We start from the raw sequence: 20,325 nt of genomic DNA on the forward strand, positions 1-20,325 counted from the left end.
AAACTCTTTCCCTTTTGATCAAAGAATCTTTGATTTTATTTGGAAAAAATAAAAACTCTAACTAACATTTAACCCGTTTTGAAAAATCGCTGCTCTGAGCTTACTTCTGTGCACAGACGCCACAAAGTCAAAGTCTTCGTGATAATAGCCTTCTTGTGGGGAAGCAGAGTCTGAAAGATGCCAAGGCAGTTTGTTCATCATGGTCATTGGTCCTCAGATTCGTTGCTAGAAATTGTGTCTACCTCTGGGCTCTACAATTTGAGAGAATTTGGAGAGAATCAGAGTCCGGGTACAAAGACTGTTACAGAGAATGAAACATACAAGGAGACTATAGATGTTTTACTAGAAAAAGAGAAGTCAGAATTGTAATTCAATAATGGTCTTCCAGACATTAGGAATTATTACATTGAGGTTAATGACCATATTTCTTCATGTGCAAACATAGTAAAAGAAATAGTTTCAGCCTTAGCAAAAAGAACATAGTCCAGAACAAAAAGAAAAAGCAGCAGTCAGGTGCTAAGCCTTTTAAATCAAAGGAATAGATCACTCAGCACACTGTTTATGAAAGTTTTTTAAAGGCGATATGAATTCCTATCTGTTTTATGTATTAGATATAACTACCTGAAGGGACAAAGATGAATTAAATGAGTCAGTGATTTATCTTTAAATTATATCATAAGGTATAGATCTCAAACAGTTATTTTGAAATAGTGTCTTGTAGCCTCATGTTGCCAGAAGAGCTGTTTTCTAATAATGTTAAAGAAGTTAGTGGCGAGGAAGAACATTTATTCCAGGGGTCATGAACTAAGATACAGAGGCCTGCGGGCATGATGAAGGAAAAAAGCTAACAGCATAGAACAGTGTGGAGTTACAGAAGTCGTGGTGTATTAAAACGTGTGTGACCCATGTGAAAGGGGCAACCATTGCTGACTGTGGCCAGTTGTCATCATGCTACAATGCCAGATCTTCAAGAAAAACTGGAAATCTAGAATCTTATGTAATTTTTTTTTTTTTTTGATTTTTGTTTTAACATTGACAAAATACTAAGATTTATCAAAGTACTCTGCAGGTAAGGCAAGATACCTGTGCGGGCTATAAATTAGAAACCTTTGGATTATCCTTTAGGTTACTAGTTAACTACCACATTAGTTAAACGAAACGGAACTGATTGAACTCTAAAAGCTTAGGTGAATAATCTACTAAACTTTTGTAAGGCTTAATTAGGATGCCTTCCAACTCCGTGAATCTTTTGATCTCCCCTTCCTTTCTGGTCCCAATATTGAGTGACTTATTCACACAGGTGATAATTTAAGGGAATTATTTTCCTTAGCAACATAATTTTATTTAATGAAGCCATCAAATATTTAGATTGAAAACAACTTTTGTTGCTATACTAAAGATGCTACTGATGCTATTAGATTTTTAGAAATGCACTTACACATGGCATAGACATGTCACTTTGAATCTTTAAACTAACATGTGTTTATAACATTGGCTGCATGAGGCATGCTTGAATTAAAAGCCTACTTACACTTTTACCATTTGGTGACATGTTTTATTTCTCTTTTATAAAATACTTTCAAATAACCCACCTCCATCTGAGGCAAAGAGAGCCGGATTTCTGAAATCGCCTTCCTTTCAGACAGGAGAATATGCCACAGATGAAGAGGAAGATGAGGTAGGACCTGTTCTTCCCGGCAGTGACATGGCCATTGAAGTCTTTGAGCTGCCTGAGAATGAGGACATGTTTTCCCCATCAGACCTGGACACAAGCAAGCTCAGTCACAAGTTCAAAGAGGTAAGCTGCTGATCTGAAAAAATAGTGTTCTATATCTGTCCATTTTATTATTAAGTACATGTTTTTGTTTGAAAAAAGTATTCGGAATAATCAGTTTTTAAAATAGAGCCTTCAAAATAGGTTGACTTAAATCTCCTTGAATTTCAAGGTAATATTTAAGTGGATCTCATTCCACAGTCTAATTTAAATGCTTGTTGTCTTCGTGACAGCTTACAACTTCTCTATTCCATAATTTCAGGCTTATACTTTAAGTGTGCAGTTTTCATGATAAGTTCAGATTATATTTTTTTAATTTTATAGAAATTTTGGGACTTGGTTGATAAGCTTTCCTCTAAGGCAGTGATTTCTAAGAGTTTTCTTATTTTTTTCTTCAATAGACAGGGTCCCAACAGGAATCAGTGACATACCCAGATGGTTTAAGTGAAGAAAGTTTAGAGAAAGAAGTCTGTACAGAGTTCATAGAACTACCAGGGGATGGCGAAATGCTCAGGGACTGGATAACAGGAAGCTGTTACTGTCTTTTGGCTTAATGGTTAAGAGGGAAAGAGACTGCCTGTTCTGAAGGAGGGTCATTCGATATCCACAGCTTTACTAGTTTGCAGTCACTGCTAAAAACTACATTCCGGGGACAAGGTGATAGATACCTGGCCCCTTCTTTCATCCTGCTGACGCCTCCCATTAGCCACACCTAGGCAGGTGCGTCTGCAAGATGCAGTCTTGAAATCCAAAGAGGTCAGTGCTCCTGAGGCAGAAGCTGTCAGAAAAAGCCAAGAATGGGTTTTTAGGCAAATGCACATGACTACACAAACAACTGCCCAGAACACCAACCCCAACGTGTAAAACAGAAACAGGGTTGAACGGGTCCCCAGGCAGTTTATTTATTCTTCATTGTTTCAGGAGACATCCTCCATGGTTGAAGATGAGCCCCTCATTATTTACAGCCTCCCCACAATAACCCTGAAACACTGAGGCTTTGGTTTCAAGTCTTTTAGGGACTTGGTAAAACACATGGTCCTGGACATGAAAAACAAGGTTGATAATTGCAGATTTATAGTTTCTAATTTTATTTATAATTTCTATTTATGATCTCTAATTTTGATGTATCATAAGTAGGTCTATTTTATGTTCTGATTTTATGCCTAAATGTGCCTGATATAATGACTTACCTTTTTAATTCCATATGACAAATTTGTATTTGTGAGACCAGTATCAAAGCAAATGTGCTTTTTAAGTTTTTATTTAAAAAACAAAACAAAACAAAAAACTTAAGCTTATTATAAGTTTTAGAAAATACAGATTTGTATAAATACCAAAGCACTCATAATCCCAATATTGTGGTATTTGAGATTATACAATGTGTACTGTGTTGAATTCCTACTCTTTATACTTGAATTTGTATAATTAGGATTTCCGCATATGTCATCAACTATTCTTCCAAAAGTGATGCTTCTTCGCTGTTTCATTTTATGGATATTTAATGACTTAACTTCTTAATTCCTTGTTTTAGAACATTTTCTTCATTTCCAGGTCTTTTAAAAATTATTATTAAAAGTAATACTGTAATAAATATCTGTGTACTTGTCTTGAGGATAATTCCTCACACTGGAATTATTGTCAAAGAATATGAATATTTAGGGGACGTATGATATTAAATATCAAGCGGCCACCGGAATGGCTTTTCTGGTTGATACAGAATGTTATTTGTGTATTGAGAATGTCTTTTCCTCTTTCAGCTATAATTATTAGCTCGAACCATTTCCATTTACATAGTTCACAGAGTTCTTGAGGCAAAACGCATGGGTTTTTTAGGTGATCTATGACTGTTCTCAGTTCAAAATTAGATGTGAATCTCTCAGTGACAATGAAGTACAATATTGTGTAATGATCAGAGAACTCAGAATTCTCCTTATAGTAGGGGTAGCGACGGCTACCTTATGACCATTTCTGATAAAGGCTTTCTAAATTAACTGATATCTTTAAACCAAAGAGCACTACAGAAAAAGAAAGTTCTTCTGTAGGAAGTGGCTGAGTGAAAGGAAGAAGTATCATCTAGGTACCTGTTTCTCCATGGATCCATTGTGGCCCAATAATATAGATTATCAAAAAGAGTGGATGGACTTTGTTTTTGAAGAAATCTTCCTTGAATGTTGTAACTCTCAATCCAACTTTGAGGCAGTGAGGTCAAGGTATTGTACCCTGACAAAAGCCTGTGGTGTAGCTCTTCCATGTTGTCAGATGAGTGACTGTGGCCTCTACTCTTTGGAAGATAATTGAATAGGAAGTAGGGTCCACATTCTTTTATGGAAGCTAAAGAGCCTAAAAAGCAGAAATAGTATATGGTAGGTTACATCCTTCGTTTTCTGAATTGAGCCAAGGACTCAGTGTTCATAAATATTGTTTCTAATGGACAACTGTGTGATTCAGACCAAGAATCAGCCAACTGTGACCCACTGGCCAGATCTAGCCCACTGCCTTTTTTTTTTTTTTTTTTTTTTGGTAAATAAAGTATTACTCAAACATATCCACGGACATCTATTTAATATTTGTGGCTGCTTTCATGCTATAACAGCAAAGTTGAGTAGATGTACAGAGACCGTATGGCCTGCAAATTCTAAATTATTTGCTATCTGCCCTTTTCCAGAAAATGGCTGCTGACCTTTGTGTAGTTCAGCTGCATTATTGGGACCCATTCGGTATAACATGACCAATTTATTTTTAGCCTGAGTAACCAAATCTGTAGTTTTCTTTTAATTTTGGTTTTCAAGAACAGACAGATATCACATCATTTCACTTATAATTCGTTGATTTTCTTTTGTTTTATATTTAACATATATTCAGGGGATTGCCACTGAGTATCACCTGTGTGGCATCCTTACAAAGTAACTGTATCTGGTACAGTACCACTCTCACAGTTTTAAATTTATGTGATTAACATAGTACCCAAATACTGTGTAGCACCAAATAGTTTTCATAAGATCATGCACAAAACGTGAAGTAGAGTGGATATTCATGTTGTATTGGAGTCTGTACAAAGTCTAATATTATGGAAGGTTCTCTTAATTACATTATTTCAAGCAAAAGTACATGTTGTACTATTAGGGTACAGCACTTCACACTGACATCTCAATGAGTCCTGCTTTTGGCCTGTTACGTGCCTTCCTCATAGACTCCACAGTCCTCTGTTTTTGCTCACTCTTGTATCCTCAGTCTTTACGCGGTCCTCAACATAGAGTTACTGGCTAAATATTTGGTGAATGAATGTTATCAAGCATATACTGAAATGTGTTGTATAATACAAGATAAGTATCTTAATTTAATTTTTCCAAATAGTTGACAAGATGGCTAGCACTTTTATTAAATGCTTCTTTACTCATTTCCCCCTGGTTGGAGGGCCAGCATTATTAGCTACAGAATCAGTATGCCTACACTCTGTACTGCTTTTGGTCTTCATATTCTGTTCCGTTTTCTTATTCTTTGCAGAAATACTATTAGAATATATATTAAACATTGATGGAATAAATCAGATCTATCAGATCTTCAGAAATTCTTTTACTTTTAAACTTTTTCAGGAAAACATATGAATCACTTTATTAATTTCTTTGAAAGAACATCTTTGTAATTTTTATTGTAATTACATTAAGCTAATAAATTAACTTGTAGAAATGTAGCAGATTTTATCACGTTCTTTTAATCAAAGCTTATGGAATATATATGTTTAATTCATCTTTTTTTTCTGACTTTTAAATTTCATAGTCCCCTCTATTAGTTACATAAGCACCCACCTATGAGTAACAGAAATCTCGACTAGAGGATATTAATCAAAAGCTGCCACAAAAGTTATGTTAGCTTTGATTTAAGTTAAGGTTTCTTTATTTTTCTATTTTCAGAAATGACTTTACTAAGAGAGACTTAATGACTTGCATAAGGTAGAAATTACTGTTCCCTGAAAATTTGTTATTACTCTGCTTTAAAACCATCTGTGCCTTTGTGGAGGAAGATTTTTGATACCTTTTATAACAGATATTATTCTATTCAAGTTTTTAAGTTTTTCTTGGGCCAATTGTGATATTTTTGCACTTCTCAAGGATTCATATATTTCCTCTAGGCATTCATATTTATTAACTTATATTTTTATAATATAATTTTTAAATGCTGAAATCTTTCATATCTATAATTAATACTCTTTATGCTTTCATTTCTTTTAATATTTTTATTTTAGTTGTTTTTCTAGAATTTTGTCTGCAATATTTTTATATTCCTATTTTTTAATTAAAAACACTTATTTCCTACCAATATCTTCACTTTTCATCCTTCTTTATTCATATTAATCAGTTGTGCATATGACATTTATTTTTGATAACTCTTGCAGTCTGTAAGTATATTTAAAGTTTTGAATATTGCTTTAGCTAAATGTCACTTTTTTTTTTTTACATTAATAATGCCATTGTCACTTAGATCTATTTTCTCTTCAACATGACAAGGGATTTCCTCTTTAACCCGAAAATTATTTAGTGGTATATTTTACTTTCTAGACATAGGGAACTTGATTTTGCTATCCTTTGGTTGTTGGGTTCTAATTTTATCACACTGTGGTCAGCAAAGATATTTCATATGATAGCTGTTTAGAATTTTTGAGACTTCTTTTGCAGCTTAATTCATAAACAGTTTTGTTTAAGTATTCCTCATGTATGCAAAAAGCACACATATGCTGTGTTCAGGTATGAAATTTATATGTTTTTTTCATTTATATAAATAAGATAAATAAAACAAACACATTTCTTAATAAGCATGGCTTAGGTTTTATCTTCTTATCTTCTCATTCTGAATAGCGTATTTTAAAATCACAAGCTACTGTTTTTTTTCCTATAATTCTAACAGTTGTAGTTTTATATGTTTTAAATCTTTGTTGTTAGCTGCATATATATTCAGGATTGTTACAACTTCTTGATTCATTGTAACATCTCTCTTGTCTCTTATGATATATTTACTCCAATCTCTATTATGTCTGATAGTAAAAATTTCTTTTGCTTCATATTTGCTTCATAGCATCTGATTTTTCTCTCTTTCTCTTAGCTATTCCATATTCTTTCATTCAAATGTGTGCCCTTTAGTCAACCTTTCCCTAAATCTTACTTTTATACTACCCTGGGAGTCTTTGCTAGTTAATTGGTGAGTTTAACTTATTTGCATTAATCACTTTGATATTAGAATTTATATCTACTGACTTATTTTATATTTTACCATTTCCATGCCACCTTCTTGTTTTTTCTGTGTCTTTTCACCTACTTGTCATTAGATACATCTAATTTTCATCAGTTGCTTAAAAGTTAAGTTATATTCTGTTTCTTCTTAGAGATTACCGCTAAGTAACTCTGACTCTGCCTGAAGTTATTTTCACCTAGCGATATACAAAACAGATCTATAGCTATGTCTTTACCATTTCACAAAATAATAGCTATAGCATACCCTCTTCTGTCTCTCCTCCCCTCTCCAGTTTTTTGGTATTTCAGGAGTTTTAGTTAAATATATATATATATATATATATATATATATATATATATATATATATATGCATGCCTTTCACAAAATAATTAGTTCCTACTCACCTATAATTCTTTCTAACTCTGGATCAGGGCTGCCCTCATGTTAATTCGCCATGATTCTGGTGCTGCTGCTTTATCATAGTGCACCGAAGTGTAAGTTAGTGGCCAAGATATCCAAACCTCAGGGCAATAGAGTAGATTGCTTGCTCCCTGACTTACCGCAGATATAGGCTTACCCTGGCCACGTATGGAAGACGAAGATTAATTAGATTGTCAACTCCCATTGCTAGTTGGTGATGTTTTCCTGCTTCAGATCTTCATTCCTCCCCCCAAATATTTAGAAACATCTGTGTTCTGTCTCTTGAAAGTTTTTCATGTTTTTAACAAGTATTCTCTTGTTTCTGTAACTTTCAAAATTAAGAACAAAACAATACCATTTAAATGTTTCACATAGAAGTTTTTGATACAACTTTATTTTCTAAGACAAGATTTTTGTTAAAATTCGGCACATTTTTTAAAACATGTTTTCAGTTAGCTTTGTAATAATTTGTACGACATAGAGGTATACTCTCGGTTTACTCAGTTTCACCTATTATTCCTTTTACACCAGAATTTTCTAATTAATTCTTAAGTTCTGGATCTTTCCTTATTTCTCAGAATGTACCATAGAGTAATTTATTAAGTGCTCGTGTAGGATATAGTTTTTATGAGTTTCTTGACCTGCAAATGGGACGCTCTGTTTATCATCACCGTAATGATAATTAGCTGGGTTTAATATTTTCATTCCCAACCTTTTTTTCCTGAAAATGTATTAAGGCAAGCTTCATTGTTTCAGGCTAACATTATATATTATAAAGGAGAAGTCTAATGCCGGCCAGGCATCTGAATGCTTGTATTATTTTAGCCTTGTATTTTCTGTTTTCTTTTTTGTCTGAGATTGTTCTCAAATATTTACTCATATCAGAGACTCCATTTTTGATAGCATTAAATATGCTATTAACTTCAAATTCATTTATGACCTTTAGCTCCTCTAACATGACTTAATTCTCTTATTAAATTTTTAATTTTCTTACTTTCCGTTCAATCCTCATGCTTTTTCACTTCCTCTTCATCCTGGTATTTCATAAGGTTACTTTAAGATTTCTTTTAACTTACAGATGACATCATTTTTACAGGTTTACTTATTTGAGTTTTCAAGTCGATATTTTTTTTAGCTTGATCTAAAGGTATCAGATGCCTTTTCCATTTTTACTTATCTTGAAACGAGACAAAAATCCTTGGTATTCGATGTTAGTCTGTAATTATCCACATTAGTGATCATGAATACTATTTTCAGACCCACATCAGGAGGACATATCTCTGTGCCCCTGGCAGCTATTTTCTGGCAGACCATAATCTAGTGTAGTTCTCTGTACTAAGGTGAAAGATTTCCAAATCTTACCACTCAGTTTTCTAGTTAAAGGGAAAACAACAACAAGAAGAAGATTATTTTCTGCTGTCTATCAAAGCACTTACTATGCTCACCCCTGACTATGTTGCTCTAGTTCCGAGGTCTGCGGCTAAAAATATGCAATGTGGCACCATCAATCAGCCATCTCCCTCCTTTCTTATTCTGTTCTAGTAGTTGCTTCCTGTTTGAATGTGGAGTACTGAGGGAGTAAGAGAAGCTGGTTTGAGGACAGTCCCTGGGAAGGACAGTTCAGGCTGGCTGACTTTGTCACATAGGGCAGACTCTTGCTCTTAGGCGACTGGCTGGTGAGGTGGCACCAAGAATCCCCCTCATTCTGGACTGAAGCGTGGAGAGGTTTTTCTTAATCCAACTTCATGACTCTTTCACGTTCTAATAACAATCGTTTGAAGTTTTAGCGTCCACTTGGTTGTGAGTTTTTCTTATTTCAATGTGATTTCACTGGAAGTTTCATGGGAAGGAGGAAGAGGCTAAATCAGAAACTGCTGACGAGGTCCCATTTAAACTATCCACTGTTTCCTGTTCACTCCTCCTTAGGAGTCGTGGGTATTAGCACCCTGTAAAAACAGTTCTATATTTGTCTAGAGGAAAAAATGAAGTATAAAAATGGCATTATTTTACTTACTTAAATTATAGAGAATCTACAAAAAATAATCTAAGAAAAGATATAAATGCATTAAGATAATAAAATAAAGTTTATGGCACTTTCCATTAACATGTAGAGAAGCTATAAAATATTGCCTCCTTAGCAGTAAACAGATATTTATTTAAAAAGGAACTGTAATTATAGGCTGTCACCCGCATCCGGCACCTTCATCATTAATCATCAGTTGATGAATACCTACTTAGAGGGTGACCTTGTTGGACTGTCTCACCCTACACTACATATGTGGCAATTAGCGGTGTCATTCAGATTAGATTATGATATTCAAGCAGCTGGTTTCAGCTAATTTTGCATAAGTTATGCCCTGAAAATAAAACAAAAACCACTTTTGTTAATATAAAGATATGTGCCAATATAAAGCTTTGAGCAGAAATTAAGAAGAACGATGGCATTACTTCATTTTAACAGCACCAAAGTGTAGGCAAAAACAGCTCCGATTCCTTCTTTTGTGCAGTGTACACTGTTTTAGGCATGATAGACTTCAAATAATCACAAAGGTAGTTGTAAAAATTCTGATTCCAATGCTGAAATCACTTTATAAAGTTCTATGCAAATATCAGCAATCATGTAAGAGCAGACAATGTTGCTCTTATCTGATTGTAAAATCTCTAATACTCGAGCTCTCTTAAAATCATTCCTGCAAAGGTCATATTTTTCACTTTTTTAACAAAAATGTTTTCCATGCTTGCACAGGATAAGTGAAGAGAGTGTAAAAGTTCAATCTTACTATTTATTTTCTGTATAAGGATGTTTCTATTTCTAGTGCAGTTATATTTGGATTATATCGAGTCAGTGATAGAAGCACATGTTCTATATTCATCTTTTTGAAAGTAATAAACAGAAAATATGCTGAGCAGATTCACCTGCAGAATGTCATGTGAGAGCTACTATTCTCTGTAGGAATGCATATGTTTATTTGTACTGTAGTCCTGGGGTGGATCTCTATGGCATTTATGTTAACGATGACAGAAGAGATGAAAGAGATCCATCTTGTAAGCTGAACACAGTGACCTGCGATTTTATTCATATCCTCCCTTCCCAGTTCTTTTCTCTAGTCCTAGATTCTCTGAAGCCCAAAGTTCCAACAGGTATTGCAGGCTCTGTTTCAATTAACTAGTCTTGTTGACCTGCTCCCCCCATAGTCACTCAGCATGCCAGTCTCGGGGTGATGTGCAGACTATCGCACCTGAACTTTGGAAAGGTTATTGAACATGTGGAAGGAGAACTGCTCTAAAATAAGAAAACTTAACCTTTTACCAGATGTACTTCTCTTGTCAAGTCGCTTCAACTCTTTGGAAAGCAGTTTTCTCTTCCTCATGAAATAGAGGTATCTCAGCCCCATCATGCCCCCTTAGCCTGGAAGGAGGGGTCCACAGTTGGGAGATATGACAAATAGGCCGAAGTCAGAGGTCATCTGACCTGGATGTAGGAACAGAAGACAATTCAGGCCGTCTGTGAGTGGGTTCTCTCTGGAGTTTCACTCAGGGAGGTCTGGGAACTTCTCTCGGGAGGTGGTATTTATTAATCTCCCTGTAGTGTTTTGAAGGTAGGTTCTGTGTCACATTCTTGTATCCTCAGTGACTGACTAGCATAGCACCTGGCACATACTGCCATTCAATAAATGCTGGATGAATAATGAATGATGTATTTTTTCCTAAACTCCGCAAATAATAACAGCAGCGGATTGAGCACCACTTTGTATTTGGTGTCAGAATCCCAGAGACTGCCAGAAGCGATCCATGGCCAGACTAATACTTTCTCTTCCGGGTGGTGACAATGGTGACACATGCCCCAGGGTTTTTGTGAGGTTTAAGTGAAAAATGTATCCCAAAGCTGGTTCAGATTAGGTTCATGGTGAAGGCAGAAACAGAGGGAACCAGACCTGGGCTAATTTCCAAACTACAACCTGGAACCGGAAGAAGCCACGTAACTTCTGAGCCTCTTTCCCCATGTGGCCAGCGAGGTTAACATCAAGTGACCTGCTCCCCTCACAGATTTGCTTGCAGTGAAAAAGGTGATAAAAAAAAAAAAAAAAAAGATAAAGTGTCCTACAAATGTAAGAAATTTAGCATTAATGGAAAGAACCCTGGGCTGAAATTTGTAAAACCTGGCTTTGATGCTTGTTAGCTCTGCAACTTAAGCTACTAATAAAACATAGTGTTTTCCTCTCCAAAATGAAAAGAGTTTGATTCGTTTATTTTTGATGCTTTTTCTGTTAATAATGAAGGATTTGTAGAAATTCTTATAATGTGCATACAGGATTAAAATAACATCTATAATTTAAGGCCTTATGAGTACTAAGAAAACTTTGCACTAAAACTTTTGTCCACCTTCTGAATCATGTCTGAATTTACACACTTTATTCTGCTTTCCTGTGTCTAAGAATTTGGCTGTGCTTAGTGACACTCTAGGCTTTTTGTCAGCATTCTCGCCGTACTGCTGAGTTCAGCTCTCTTCTGTTCCCCATTTTGGTGAGGGCGGGATAACCGAAGACCGACCTGGCTGTTGCATAGCTTTACCTGGGTTTGTCCCACACATCAGTGAATTAATCTAGTGATTGCATTCATAGGAATGAAAATGCTGGCTTGGGGCAAGAATTTCTAGACTCTGTAACCATGATAACCATCTGTAGGCTCTTCATTTCGTAAATGACAGACCTGTAGTACTGGCAAGGGCCTTGGCTTCGTCCCATCTAGCCCTCTCATTTTTCATGTGGGCCCTGAGAAGCAGCTTGCTAGAGGCCACAGCGATTAAGCAAAGAAAATCCAGTCTCAACAAGTTGCCTGCTATATACTTTGTTACTCTACAGGGAGTTAAGCACTGAGAAAATAAAATCCGGAACTTCCTCATAGTTGCAGAGTTCATCATAAAAACTTCTCTTTCGATTTCTTGCAACTCTTCAAATAGAACCAGAGGCATTCAGTTTATTTCAGACGTAACATTTTACAGCATTTAGCACTTTCAACTAAGAAGTAGAGTCGGGGTAATCATATTTGAGTCCTTCTGATCATTCTTTCTTAACCTCGGCTAACTTTATAGAGGGCTGATTCTATGTGAGCCACTGTGCTACAAGCTTTTCACGGGTTATCTCATTTAATCTTAGGATAAGGCAGGTTATAACCCATGAGGAATTGTATTTTACAGGTGAGGAAAATGAAGGTAAAAGAGCTTCAGTAATTTTCCAAAATCATATAGCTAGTAGATGATAGACCTGAGATGAATTCAAGCAGTCTGATTTAACTACAGTTAAGTCTCATTTAACATCCTCAGTAGGTCCTTGGAAGTATGGTGAAATGATTAACAAAACAATTTTACAACAGGCTAATTGTTATAACCACGAGTTAAGTTCCTAGGGCATCTCATCATTATAATGAAACAATGTTGAATGAAATGGACATTATTCGAGGACCTGCTGTACTCTTCACACTGGACACATAATAGAAGGAACAAGGAGTGGATCTCCTTGTCAATAACAATTTCAGATACTTCAAACTCACCTAGACACATGGATTTGCTGGGTGCTCAAGTGTGTTCCCACCGAAGTACAAGGTCTCCATGGAAAATAAGTCCTTATAGTTGTGTGTGTGTGTGTGTGTGTGTGTGCGCGCATGTATATATTTATTTTATATAGAAATAATATATCATGTCTAATATCTAAGTACTTTTGCCATTTTTCATTTTTTAGTTTATATTGGTGGAGTAGATTATCACTAATATTTGTTAGAAGAAGAGTTATCTTCAGAGCATTTTGCCCATAGCAGCTCTTTAATGAATGCCTATTGAATTAGTCTTTATTTTCTAAGGAAAATGGCTCTGGATTAGAAACTAAAAGATCCAGGTTCTAAGTCCTGTTTTTAATAGCAGTTCACTGGGAGAACTCAACCAGGTCAGTTTTCAGCTATGAGTCCTGGTTTTCCAAGTCTCAATTGAGTCCAGAAGTGTTAGGATTTGTGATTCTGCAGTTGTGTGTTGAGTGTGGGGCCCGCACTTGAGCATATCAGGTTGGGTTGCCTGGCATTGTCAGGTCCCAAAAGATTCATTCAGACTAGGATGCTTCCTCACTAGAGACTGTGAGAGCACAGAGGCCCCTGGGAACCAGTGAGGGTGAAAGGAGCAAGAGTCACATCAGCGAGACTGCAGGAGTGACTAGTTCTGAAAGTGAGAACGGAAGAAAAGTGTTTCAAGATCACCCCTCAGAACGGTGAGCAGCAGCAGAGCTGTAGCCTCGTAGATGACAGGACCTTAAACACAATGGGAGCCCAGAAAGCATCAAGGAGGGAGCATTTTGCAAGAAGCTCGGGAGCCCTCATGTTCTGGGCTTTTATTCATCAGCATCTAAGGGTGTTGAATAAACCTGTCCATGATTCTGACTTCTTTCCCTCTTCATCCTTCCAACGTGCCCCTACTAGCCAGGTAAAAACCAAGGAAATGCAGGTTACCAACCAAAGTGAGAGCCGAGGCTTCCAAGCTGTTGTAATTTCTGAAGGTTCCTGTCTCTGTCCTTCTGTCGGCCAACTCACTTTTTTTCTGATAAGACCTTAGACTTATTTGATTACAGTAATATTAGGAATTCACAGCCCCTCTTGTATAATTCTAAATCTAAAATGGTCTGAAAACAGATTTTTAAAGTAATTTTGTGGCAAACTCATTTTGGGGTAAAACCTAACCGAAACTGAAAGGACGCTATTTACAGTCTTTATACACCTCACTTAGTGGGGGTATATGTTTGGTGGCAGAAATATTCATGTGTTTGATTACAGACTGTCTCCATAGGCCCCGCCGTGGGTATACTCAATTTATGAAAAATGCATCTTACTACCTTTCTGAAATTGGAAGAATTCTCAATTCCAAAAACATCTGGCCCTGAGGATTTCAGAGAAGAGATTGTCAAGCCATAAATTGTTTTCTGTAAATGCTGGTGTATTTATTCATCCCTTAAGGAACTGAATATTTTGTCCTTCTTCCTTTACAGAAAACAAAAACAAAAACAGCAAAGTGGCGGGGAGGGGGGATGCAAAATAAATATAAATGGGGGCTCTCAGGCTAATGAACTATAGCTGAAGCTTTTTGGGGTCAACGTCCTCAATAGGAGTAGATACTTTGGAGGACAGAAATGTAGATCTTTACCTCTCCTGCAATTAAAAATAAAATAAACACAGATTTCGCTGTGGAACTGCATCATCCTTGTCTCCCTTTGCAGCAGCAGCCGGAGCTGTAAAGAGCTGCTCAGCGTAGCGTGCGCGTGACTCGCGGTACCATAGCGCCACCTCCCTTCCAGGTCTGGAATCGAATCTTCACAGGGCCACTGGCCGTTTTGCCTGCTGAAGCTGCTCATTCCACAAGACTGCAAGGAAACAAACAATTCCTTGACTCTCCCTCAGATCATAAAGGAAAAGAGCTGCTAAGGGGGCAAGGAAATGTGTTTTCTTCTCTTTGGTCCCTGAGCAATTAAATTTATAACCTAATCTGATGTTAGGGAGTGTAGGCCATAAACCCTGTGTTTAATCAGTTTACACCTAGTGAGTCATTGTACACCCTAGACATTTTAATTTACAACCTGCTGCATTGCAGCACTTTTCTAGGCCTTCTGCTATGTAATGTGATATTATTCTAGTTACTAAGGCTTTAAAAATATAGATACACTTTCTTAGTTCAGAATTTTTTCTTTTCAATTTTCAGTTGCAAATCAAACATGCAGTTACAGAAGCAGAGATTCAAAAATTGAAGACCAAGGTAAGCACCAATCAATATATGGTGTTTGAAATTATACTTTTTAAGCTTCGAATGCTATGAAAAATTCAACCCTAAGACTAAAAGATTTGTTCCCGTGCATTTCAAAGAATACAGATGTGAGAGATTCATTTCCACTGTTAGACACATAGACAAACCTGCCAGTGAGAGCATGTTACCCCCGGGAGGTAAGCACCACCATTCCCCTCAGTGAAAATAGCACAATATTTTAAAAATACATATTTATATTTATGCGATTCCCTCTGAGTTTTCCTCAAAAAACAAAGCAAAACAAAACAAAACAAAACCATGTTTAATGGTTCAAGCATCCAAATTCTGTTTTGACCACTAATTCCTTAAGCACAAGCTACTATACTGTATCTCTTTCTCTTTGTTTATCTTATTTTGAATGAGTTTAATAATTTATTTTTACCTTATTCATCAGGAACTATATTCTAACATAGAACATTATTTTTATAGAAAATATTTCCAATTGCTAATAATCAAAAGCTGTAAAATTTAATATGATATGTGAATAATTGCTCTTAGGTACCAGATGCTATTGGAAATTTTTAGTTGTTTAGTTCACATTATTGAAATTTGTGGAAAAAAATAGGTCATGATGAAAGGGTGTGTACATTTTTAGTTCATATATAATATAATGCAAGATTCAAAGGGCATTTTTATTGTAGGTACTGGTAAATTCCTATAATTGTGTTTAGTTTTATCGAATATGTAATTTCAGAGATTTAAAAAGGTCTTTCGAATTACTTTTAAAACAATATTCTTTATTGTTTTTGTTGTCTTTTAAAAATGAAGACATTATCCCTCCCCCACCACTACGATCTGTTTTCCTGTTCACATTGAACATTTGTTTTGCTTTTTCCATGTGTTTTAAATGGAGATGAATTAGCAAGGCTATTTTGGTTAAATGGTATTCCCAGCTAATAACTCTGTAGCTCTTTAGTCAAAACATGTCTATACATCATTCATGATGTCAGCCAAGCTCTGTGAATAATAATTTTTAAATTAGTAGTGGTTGGTAAATAAACAACTTCGAGCACAGAACACTGCTTAATAAAAGATGCAGGAAAAACCAGTCCAAACCAGTCCTGTTTTAAATTGCTTTTGTTCCTTGGCTTAGAATGGAAGAATCGAAGACTTTTAAAAATTGTTGGTTACAATCAGGGAAAAAGATTCCCATTTGATTTCAAGTTCTTTAACAAAGCTTATGTTTTAGACTAAACATTTAATTTAGAAAATTCTAGAAATTAATATTTTATATTTTTCTCATTACTGTTGTAGCAGATAATATCCATAGAATAGCTTACTTTACTATGACTCTATATCCATAGTGGTAACAGAATTATTAATTTTGAAATGTTTTTGACTACTTTTTTACTTTGCAATCTGTTTTGCCAATGTATGTGGTTTAAAATATACATAAAACACATATTTTTTTTCATTTGCTGAATGCTCTGTGATTTTGGAATATCTTAGATTTTGAAAATTGATAGCTTATAATGACTGCATCCTTTAGAACTTTAAAGGGGGCATGTGAAATAGATGAAGCACTAATTTAAAGATCAGACAGTCTGAATAATGACCTTTGACCCATTGCCTAAAGGCTCAATCAGCCTTGAGTTTCTACAGAAATGAGGGTATTAGGCTAGTATACTATCTATTCCTAAGAGTCTCTAGAAGCAGAAACCACAAGTAGCTGCCTTTTCATTCCATTGAAGAGATTTAAATTAATTTATCAATAATTTATATTTTTATTTAAAGTCGTTATAATTTTATGAAGATTGGGGTTTATAAGCATCAGAACAGTGCAGCAAAATAATGAGCTACAGACTATGCATGTCAATTGAAATAAAAGATGTAATAATATCATCAAAAAAGATAAAAACTAAAAATAACTAACATTTATCATATTATTATGCCCAAGGGGCTGTTCCAAGCACACTGCTGTTAGAAAACTTCAGTTACTTGCCTGTAGTGGCAGAGCTGGGGTTCAAATCTCAACTGAATGACTCCAGAGTCCCCTTCATAACTAGAAGGCCACACAGTGCTTCTGCCCCTCTCTTCTTCTCAGTTTACCTCTCTTCTCCCTCTTTAGTTAATTTAGTTACATATAATTATATGTAAAAACAAAACAAAACAAAAACAAAAAACCCTGAAAGAAAGCATATTGAAAATCATTGGTCAGAATCAAACTCTCAAATGTTGTTTACTGCTCAGAGAATTTCATACCATGCAGTGTGATGGAAAGATCATGAGAGTTGGAATCAAACCCATGTTTTATTGTTCATCATGTGTGTGACCTTGGACAAAACAATTCACTTTTCAAGACTTCCATTTTATAATCTATGAAATAATGAAAATAATAACTTACTCTTCTCATCTCGTGTTGTTTAGTGATTGAGTATATGTAACAATTGAATTTAATCCAAAACATGCTATCATAATATAAGAGATTTTTGCTACAGAAGTACCTAGATTATCTTTGCCTTGACATTTTCTTTGTCTAGCTGCAAGCAGCAGAAAATGAGAAAGTGAGGTGGGAACTAGAAAAAAACCAACTCCAACAGAATATAGAAGAGAATAAAGAAAGAATGTTGAAGTTGGAGAGCTACTGGATCGAGGCACAAACGTTATGCCACACAGTCAATGAACACCTCAAAGAGACTCAAAGCCAGTATCAGGCCTTGGAAAAGAAATACAACAAGGCAAAGAAATTGATCAAGGATTTTCAACAAAAGTAAGCAGCTTCTAATAACTAAAGAAGAGTTGTGTGCGTTTAAAGAAGGTTTATATTCAGTAATTTGGTAATATCTAGTGGGATAGAAAAGATGGCCTCAGAGGTATCTCTCTACAAAGCATAGTTAAAGCAAAAATAGGCATTAAGTTTTGGAAATCATTCTGTCATTTTTTATAGGAGATTATATGGTGTTTATTTTACCTTTTTTTGGTTACCAGTCACCTCATGAATTTTTTTTTGATAGTTAATCATTGATAGTAACTGTTAAAACATTTGAATCTTTATTCTTTTTGAAACATCTGGGTGATTCAGAAGCAAGAAGCGCTACTATATTCATGCAGAATGACTATTGGACATGGTACACGCAGAGCAGCAGTGGGGGCCTTGCTGAGGCTCTTTCTGTCTCTGTTACACTCAGTAACTTCAGAATTTTCCCACTATAGATACTTTAAATTTTGACTAGCAAGACCCCTTGCCCCGGCACTTCACCACAGTGAGAGAGACCATCACCACATTCTGCTCTTGAATTTCAGCAGCTCTTTCTGAGATAACACCGCTTTGCTTCCATCTGTTGGATCTTGGTCTAATTTCAGGGAGGCTGACCAGGGAGATTTTGGCTGGATATTTTTCATCAGTTACTTCTGGCTAGCGAAAACAGTAAGAAGTAATGCCAGTACTTCTAGTCTTCCATGCCAAGCCTTAGAAGCTAAGAATATGTGTAAGGTTCATTATAGCTCTGTTATTTCCTGGAAATAATATTTGTAATATTTAAAACAGATTGCTATAAAAAGTTTATTGTTGAAAAAGGGGAAATTGTTCTTTGTGATCGTGAATTCAGTACATTACTATTTTAACTCTTCTTGTCAAAAATATCATATTTAACTAAATTTCATGTAAAATTTTATGATAAGTTTTGCTAAATTTCTATATTATATTCCAGGCTCTCAAAATGGAGATATTTATCCTTCTTTCCATATTATTCTCTGGTGTATAAGAGACAGTTCTCCCTCAGTTTTTCTGGCCCACCCAACCCCTTTCCACTGTCAGTCACAGGGAACGATCTTATTATAATTATGTTTTTAAAACTCTTACCATCCAGTTCCGTTTGCTAGATATATTATTTTGTAAATGTGGAATTATATCTGCCTGACATGTAATTATCACCACTAAATTACCCAAGGTGGGTCATTAGTTCATAAGCTCCTGTCTAATTATGTATGGGTGCTCTAGAATCAGGAGCCACAAATGAAAAGCAGAAGCAAAGCACTTTACTTTGCAATGCATTAAAATGTTTTATTTGATTTCATTATTATATACCTTTTCTCTGCGATTTTTATTTATTTAAATAGCTGTTCAGTCATTTATCAGTGCAGTTTATTGCTTCCAATAAGAATGTTCACATCTTTCCTCATTTATTGACTATTTGATGTGATCAGATCTATTATTTACTTCTTAAGAGAACTAGATTTCATCAAAAGACAGGAAGCAGAAAGAAAGAAAATAGAAGATTTGGAAAAAGCTCATGTCGTGGAAGTCCAAGGCCTGCAAGTACGGGTGAGTTCCATGCTCAAAGCCACCAAATAGTAGGATGGTTTTGCCTAGCACTTGGAGAGGATTGCTGGTTTTATAAATGGATGTATTTTTCCTCAGATTAGAGATTTGGAAGCTGAGGTGTTCAGGCTACTGAAGCAAAACGGGACCCAGGTTAATAATAACAACAACATCTTTGAGAGAAGAACATCTCTCGGCGAAGTCTCCAAAGCAGATAGTGTGGAGAATTTGGATGTCAAACAGACCTCCTGTCAAGATGGCCTAAGTCAAGGTTAGTTTAACCTAACCACAAAAATCGCTCTTCATGACTATACAATTTAGTCGTAATAGTCTTCTTTTTCTTAACCGGAGATTTAAAAGTCGAAAAAGCCTTCCTGCCATGGGAAAGAAGAAAAGGCTTATCAGAATAGAAATTTATCATTTAGCACTCGTTTTATCAAAAATAAAGTTTTAGTGTAAAGAAATAACAAAATTCCAATTTAAGATAAGCCAAATATTATTTTTAAACCAGTGCATATTGATAAACTTAATATAATACCTTAAAGTGATAGTTTTATCCCATCTAGGGTGAGCTATACTACTAATGTATTAATGAGTAAGGCTTAAAAATTTTAAACCACTAAAGATCTTTTATATGGCATCAGAAGGCTGACTGCCTACTTCCAACGTTTAGAATTCATTGACTTAAGAAGTTCTATATAAGTTTTGTGCTTTTACAAACTTGGTGTCATATATGTACTTTTCATTCTTTACTGTCAAAGACCAAATAACACCAGAAATGCTGGAAATATTTTTTATATAAATGGTTGT

General features: G+C 35.4%; 1 protein-coding gene across 16 annotated transcripts in view; it reads left to right on the forward strand.

Moving 5' to 3' along the window:
* The window catches only part of PPP1R9A (protein phosphatase 1 regulatory subunit 9A), a 258,086-nt gene that overhangs the window by 187,354 nt on the left and 50,407 nt on the right, over positions 1–20,325 (forward strand). For all 16 annotated transcript variants that reach the window (XM_036230364.1, XM_036230363.1, XM_016160841.2 and 13 more), the window contains 5 exons: positions 1,643–1,798; positions 15,153–15,206; positions 17,735–17,964; positions 19,422–19,518; positions 19,615–19,786. In XM_036230364.1, the coding sequence (XP_036086257.1) occupies positions 1,643–1,798; positions 15,153–15,206; positions 17,735–17,964; positions 19,422–19,518; positions 19,615–19,786 (709 nt within the window). The remainder of the gene's footprint in view (positions 1–1,642; positions 1,799–15,152; positions 15,207–17,734; positions 17,965–19,421; positions 19,519–19,614; positions 19,787–20,325) is intronic.

Source organism: Rousettus aegyptiacus, unplaced genomic scaffold (assembly GCF_014176215.1).
Source record: "Rousettus aegyptiacus isolate mRouAeg1 unplaced genomic scaffold, mRouAeg1.p scaffold_m13_p_13, whole genome shotgun sequence".
Classification (NCBI taxonomy): Eukaryota; Metazoa; Chordata; class Mammalia; order Chiroptera; family Pteropodidae; genus Rousettus; species Rousettus aegyptiacus.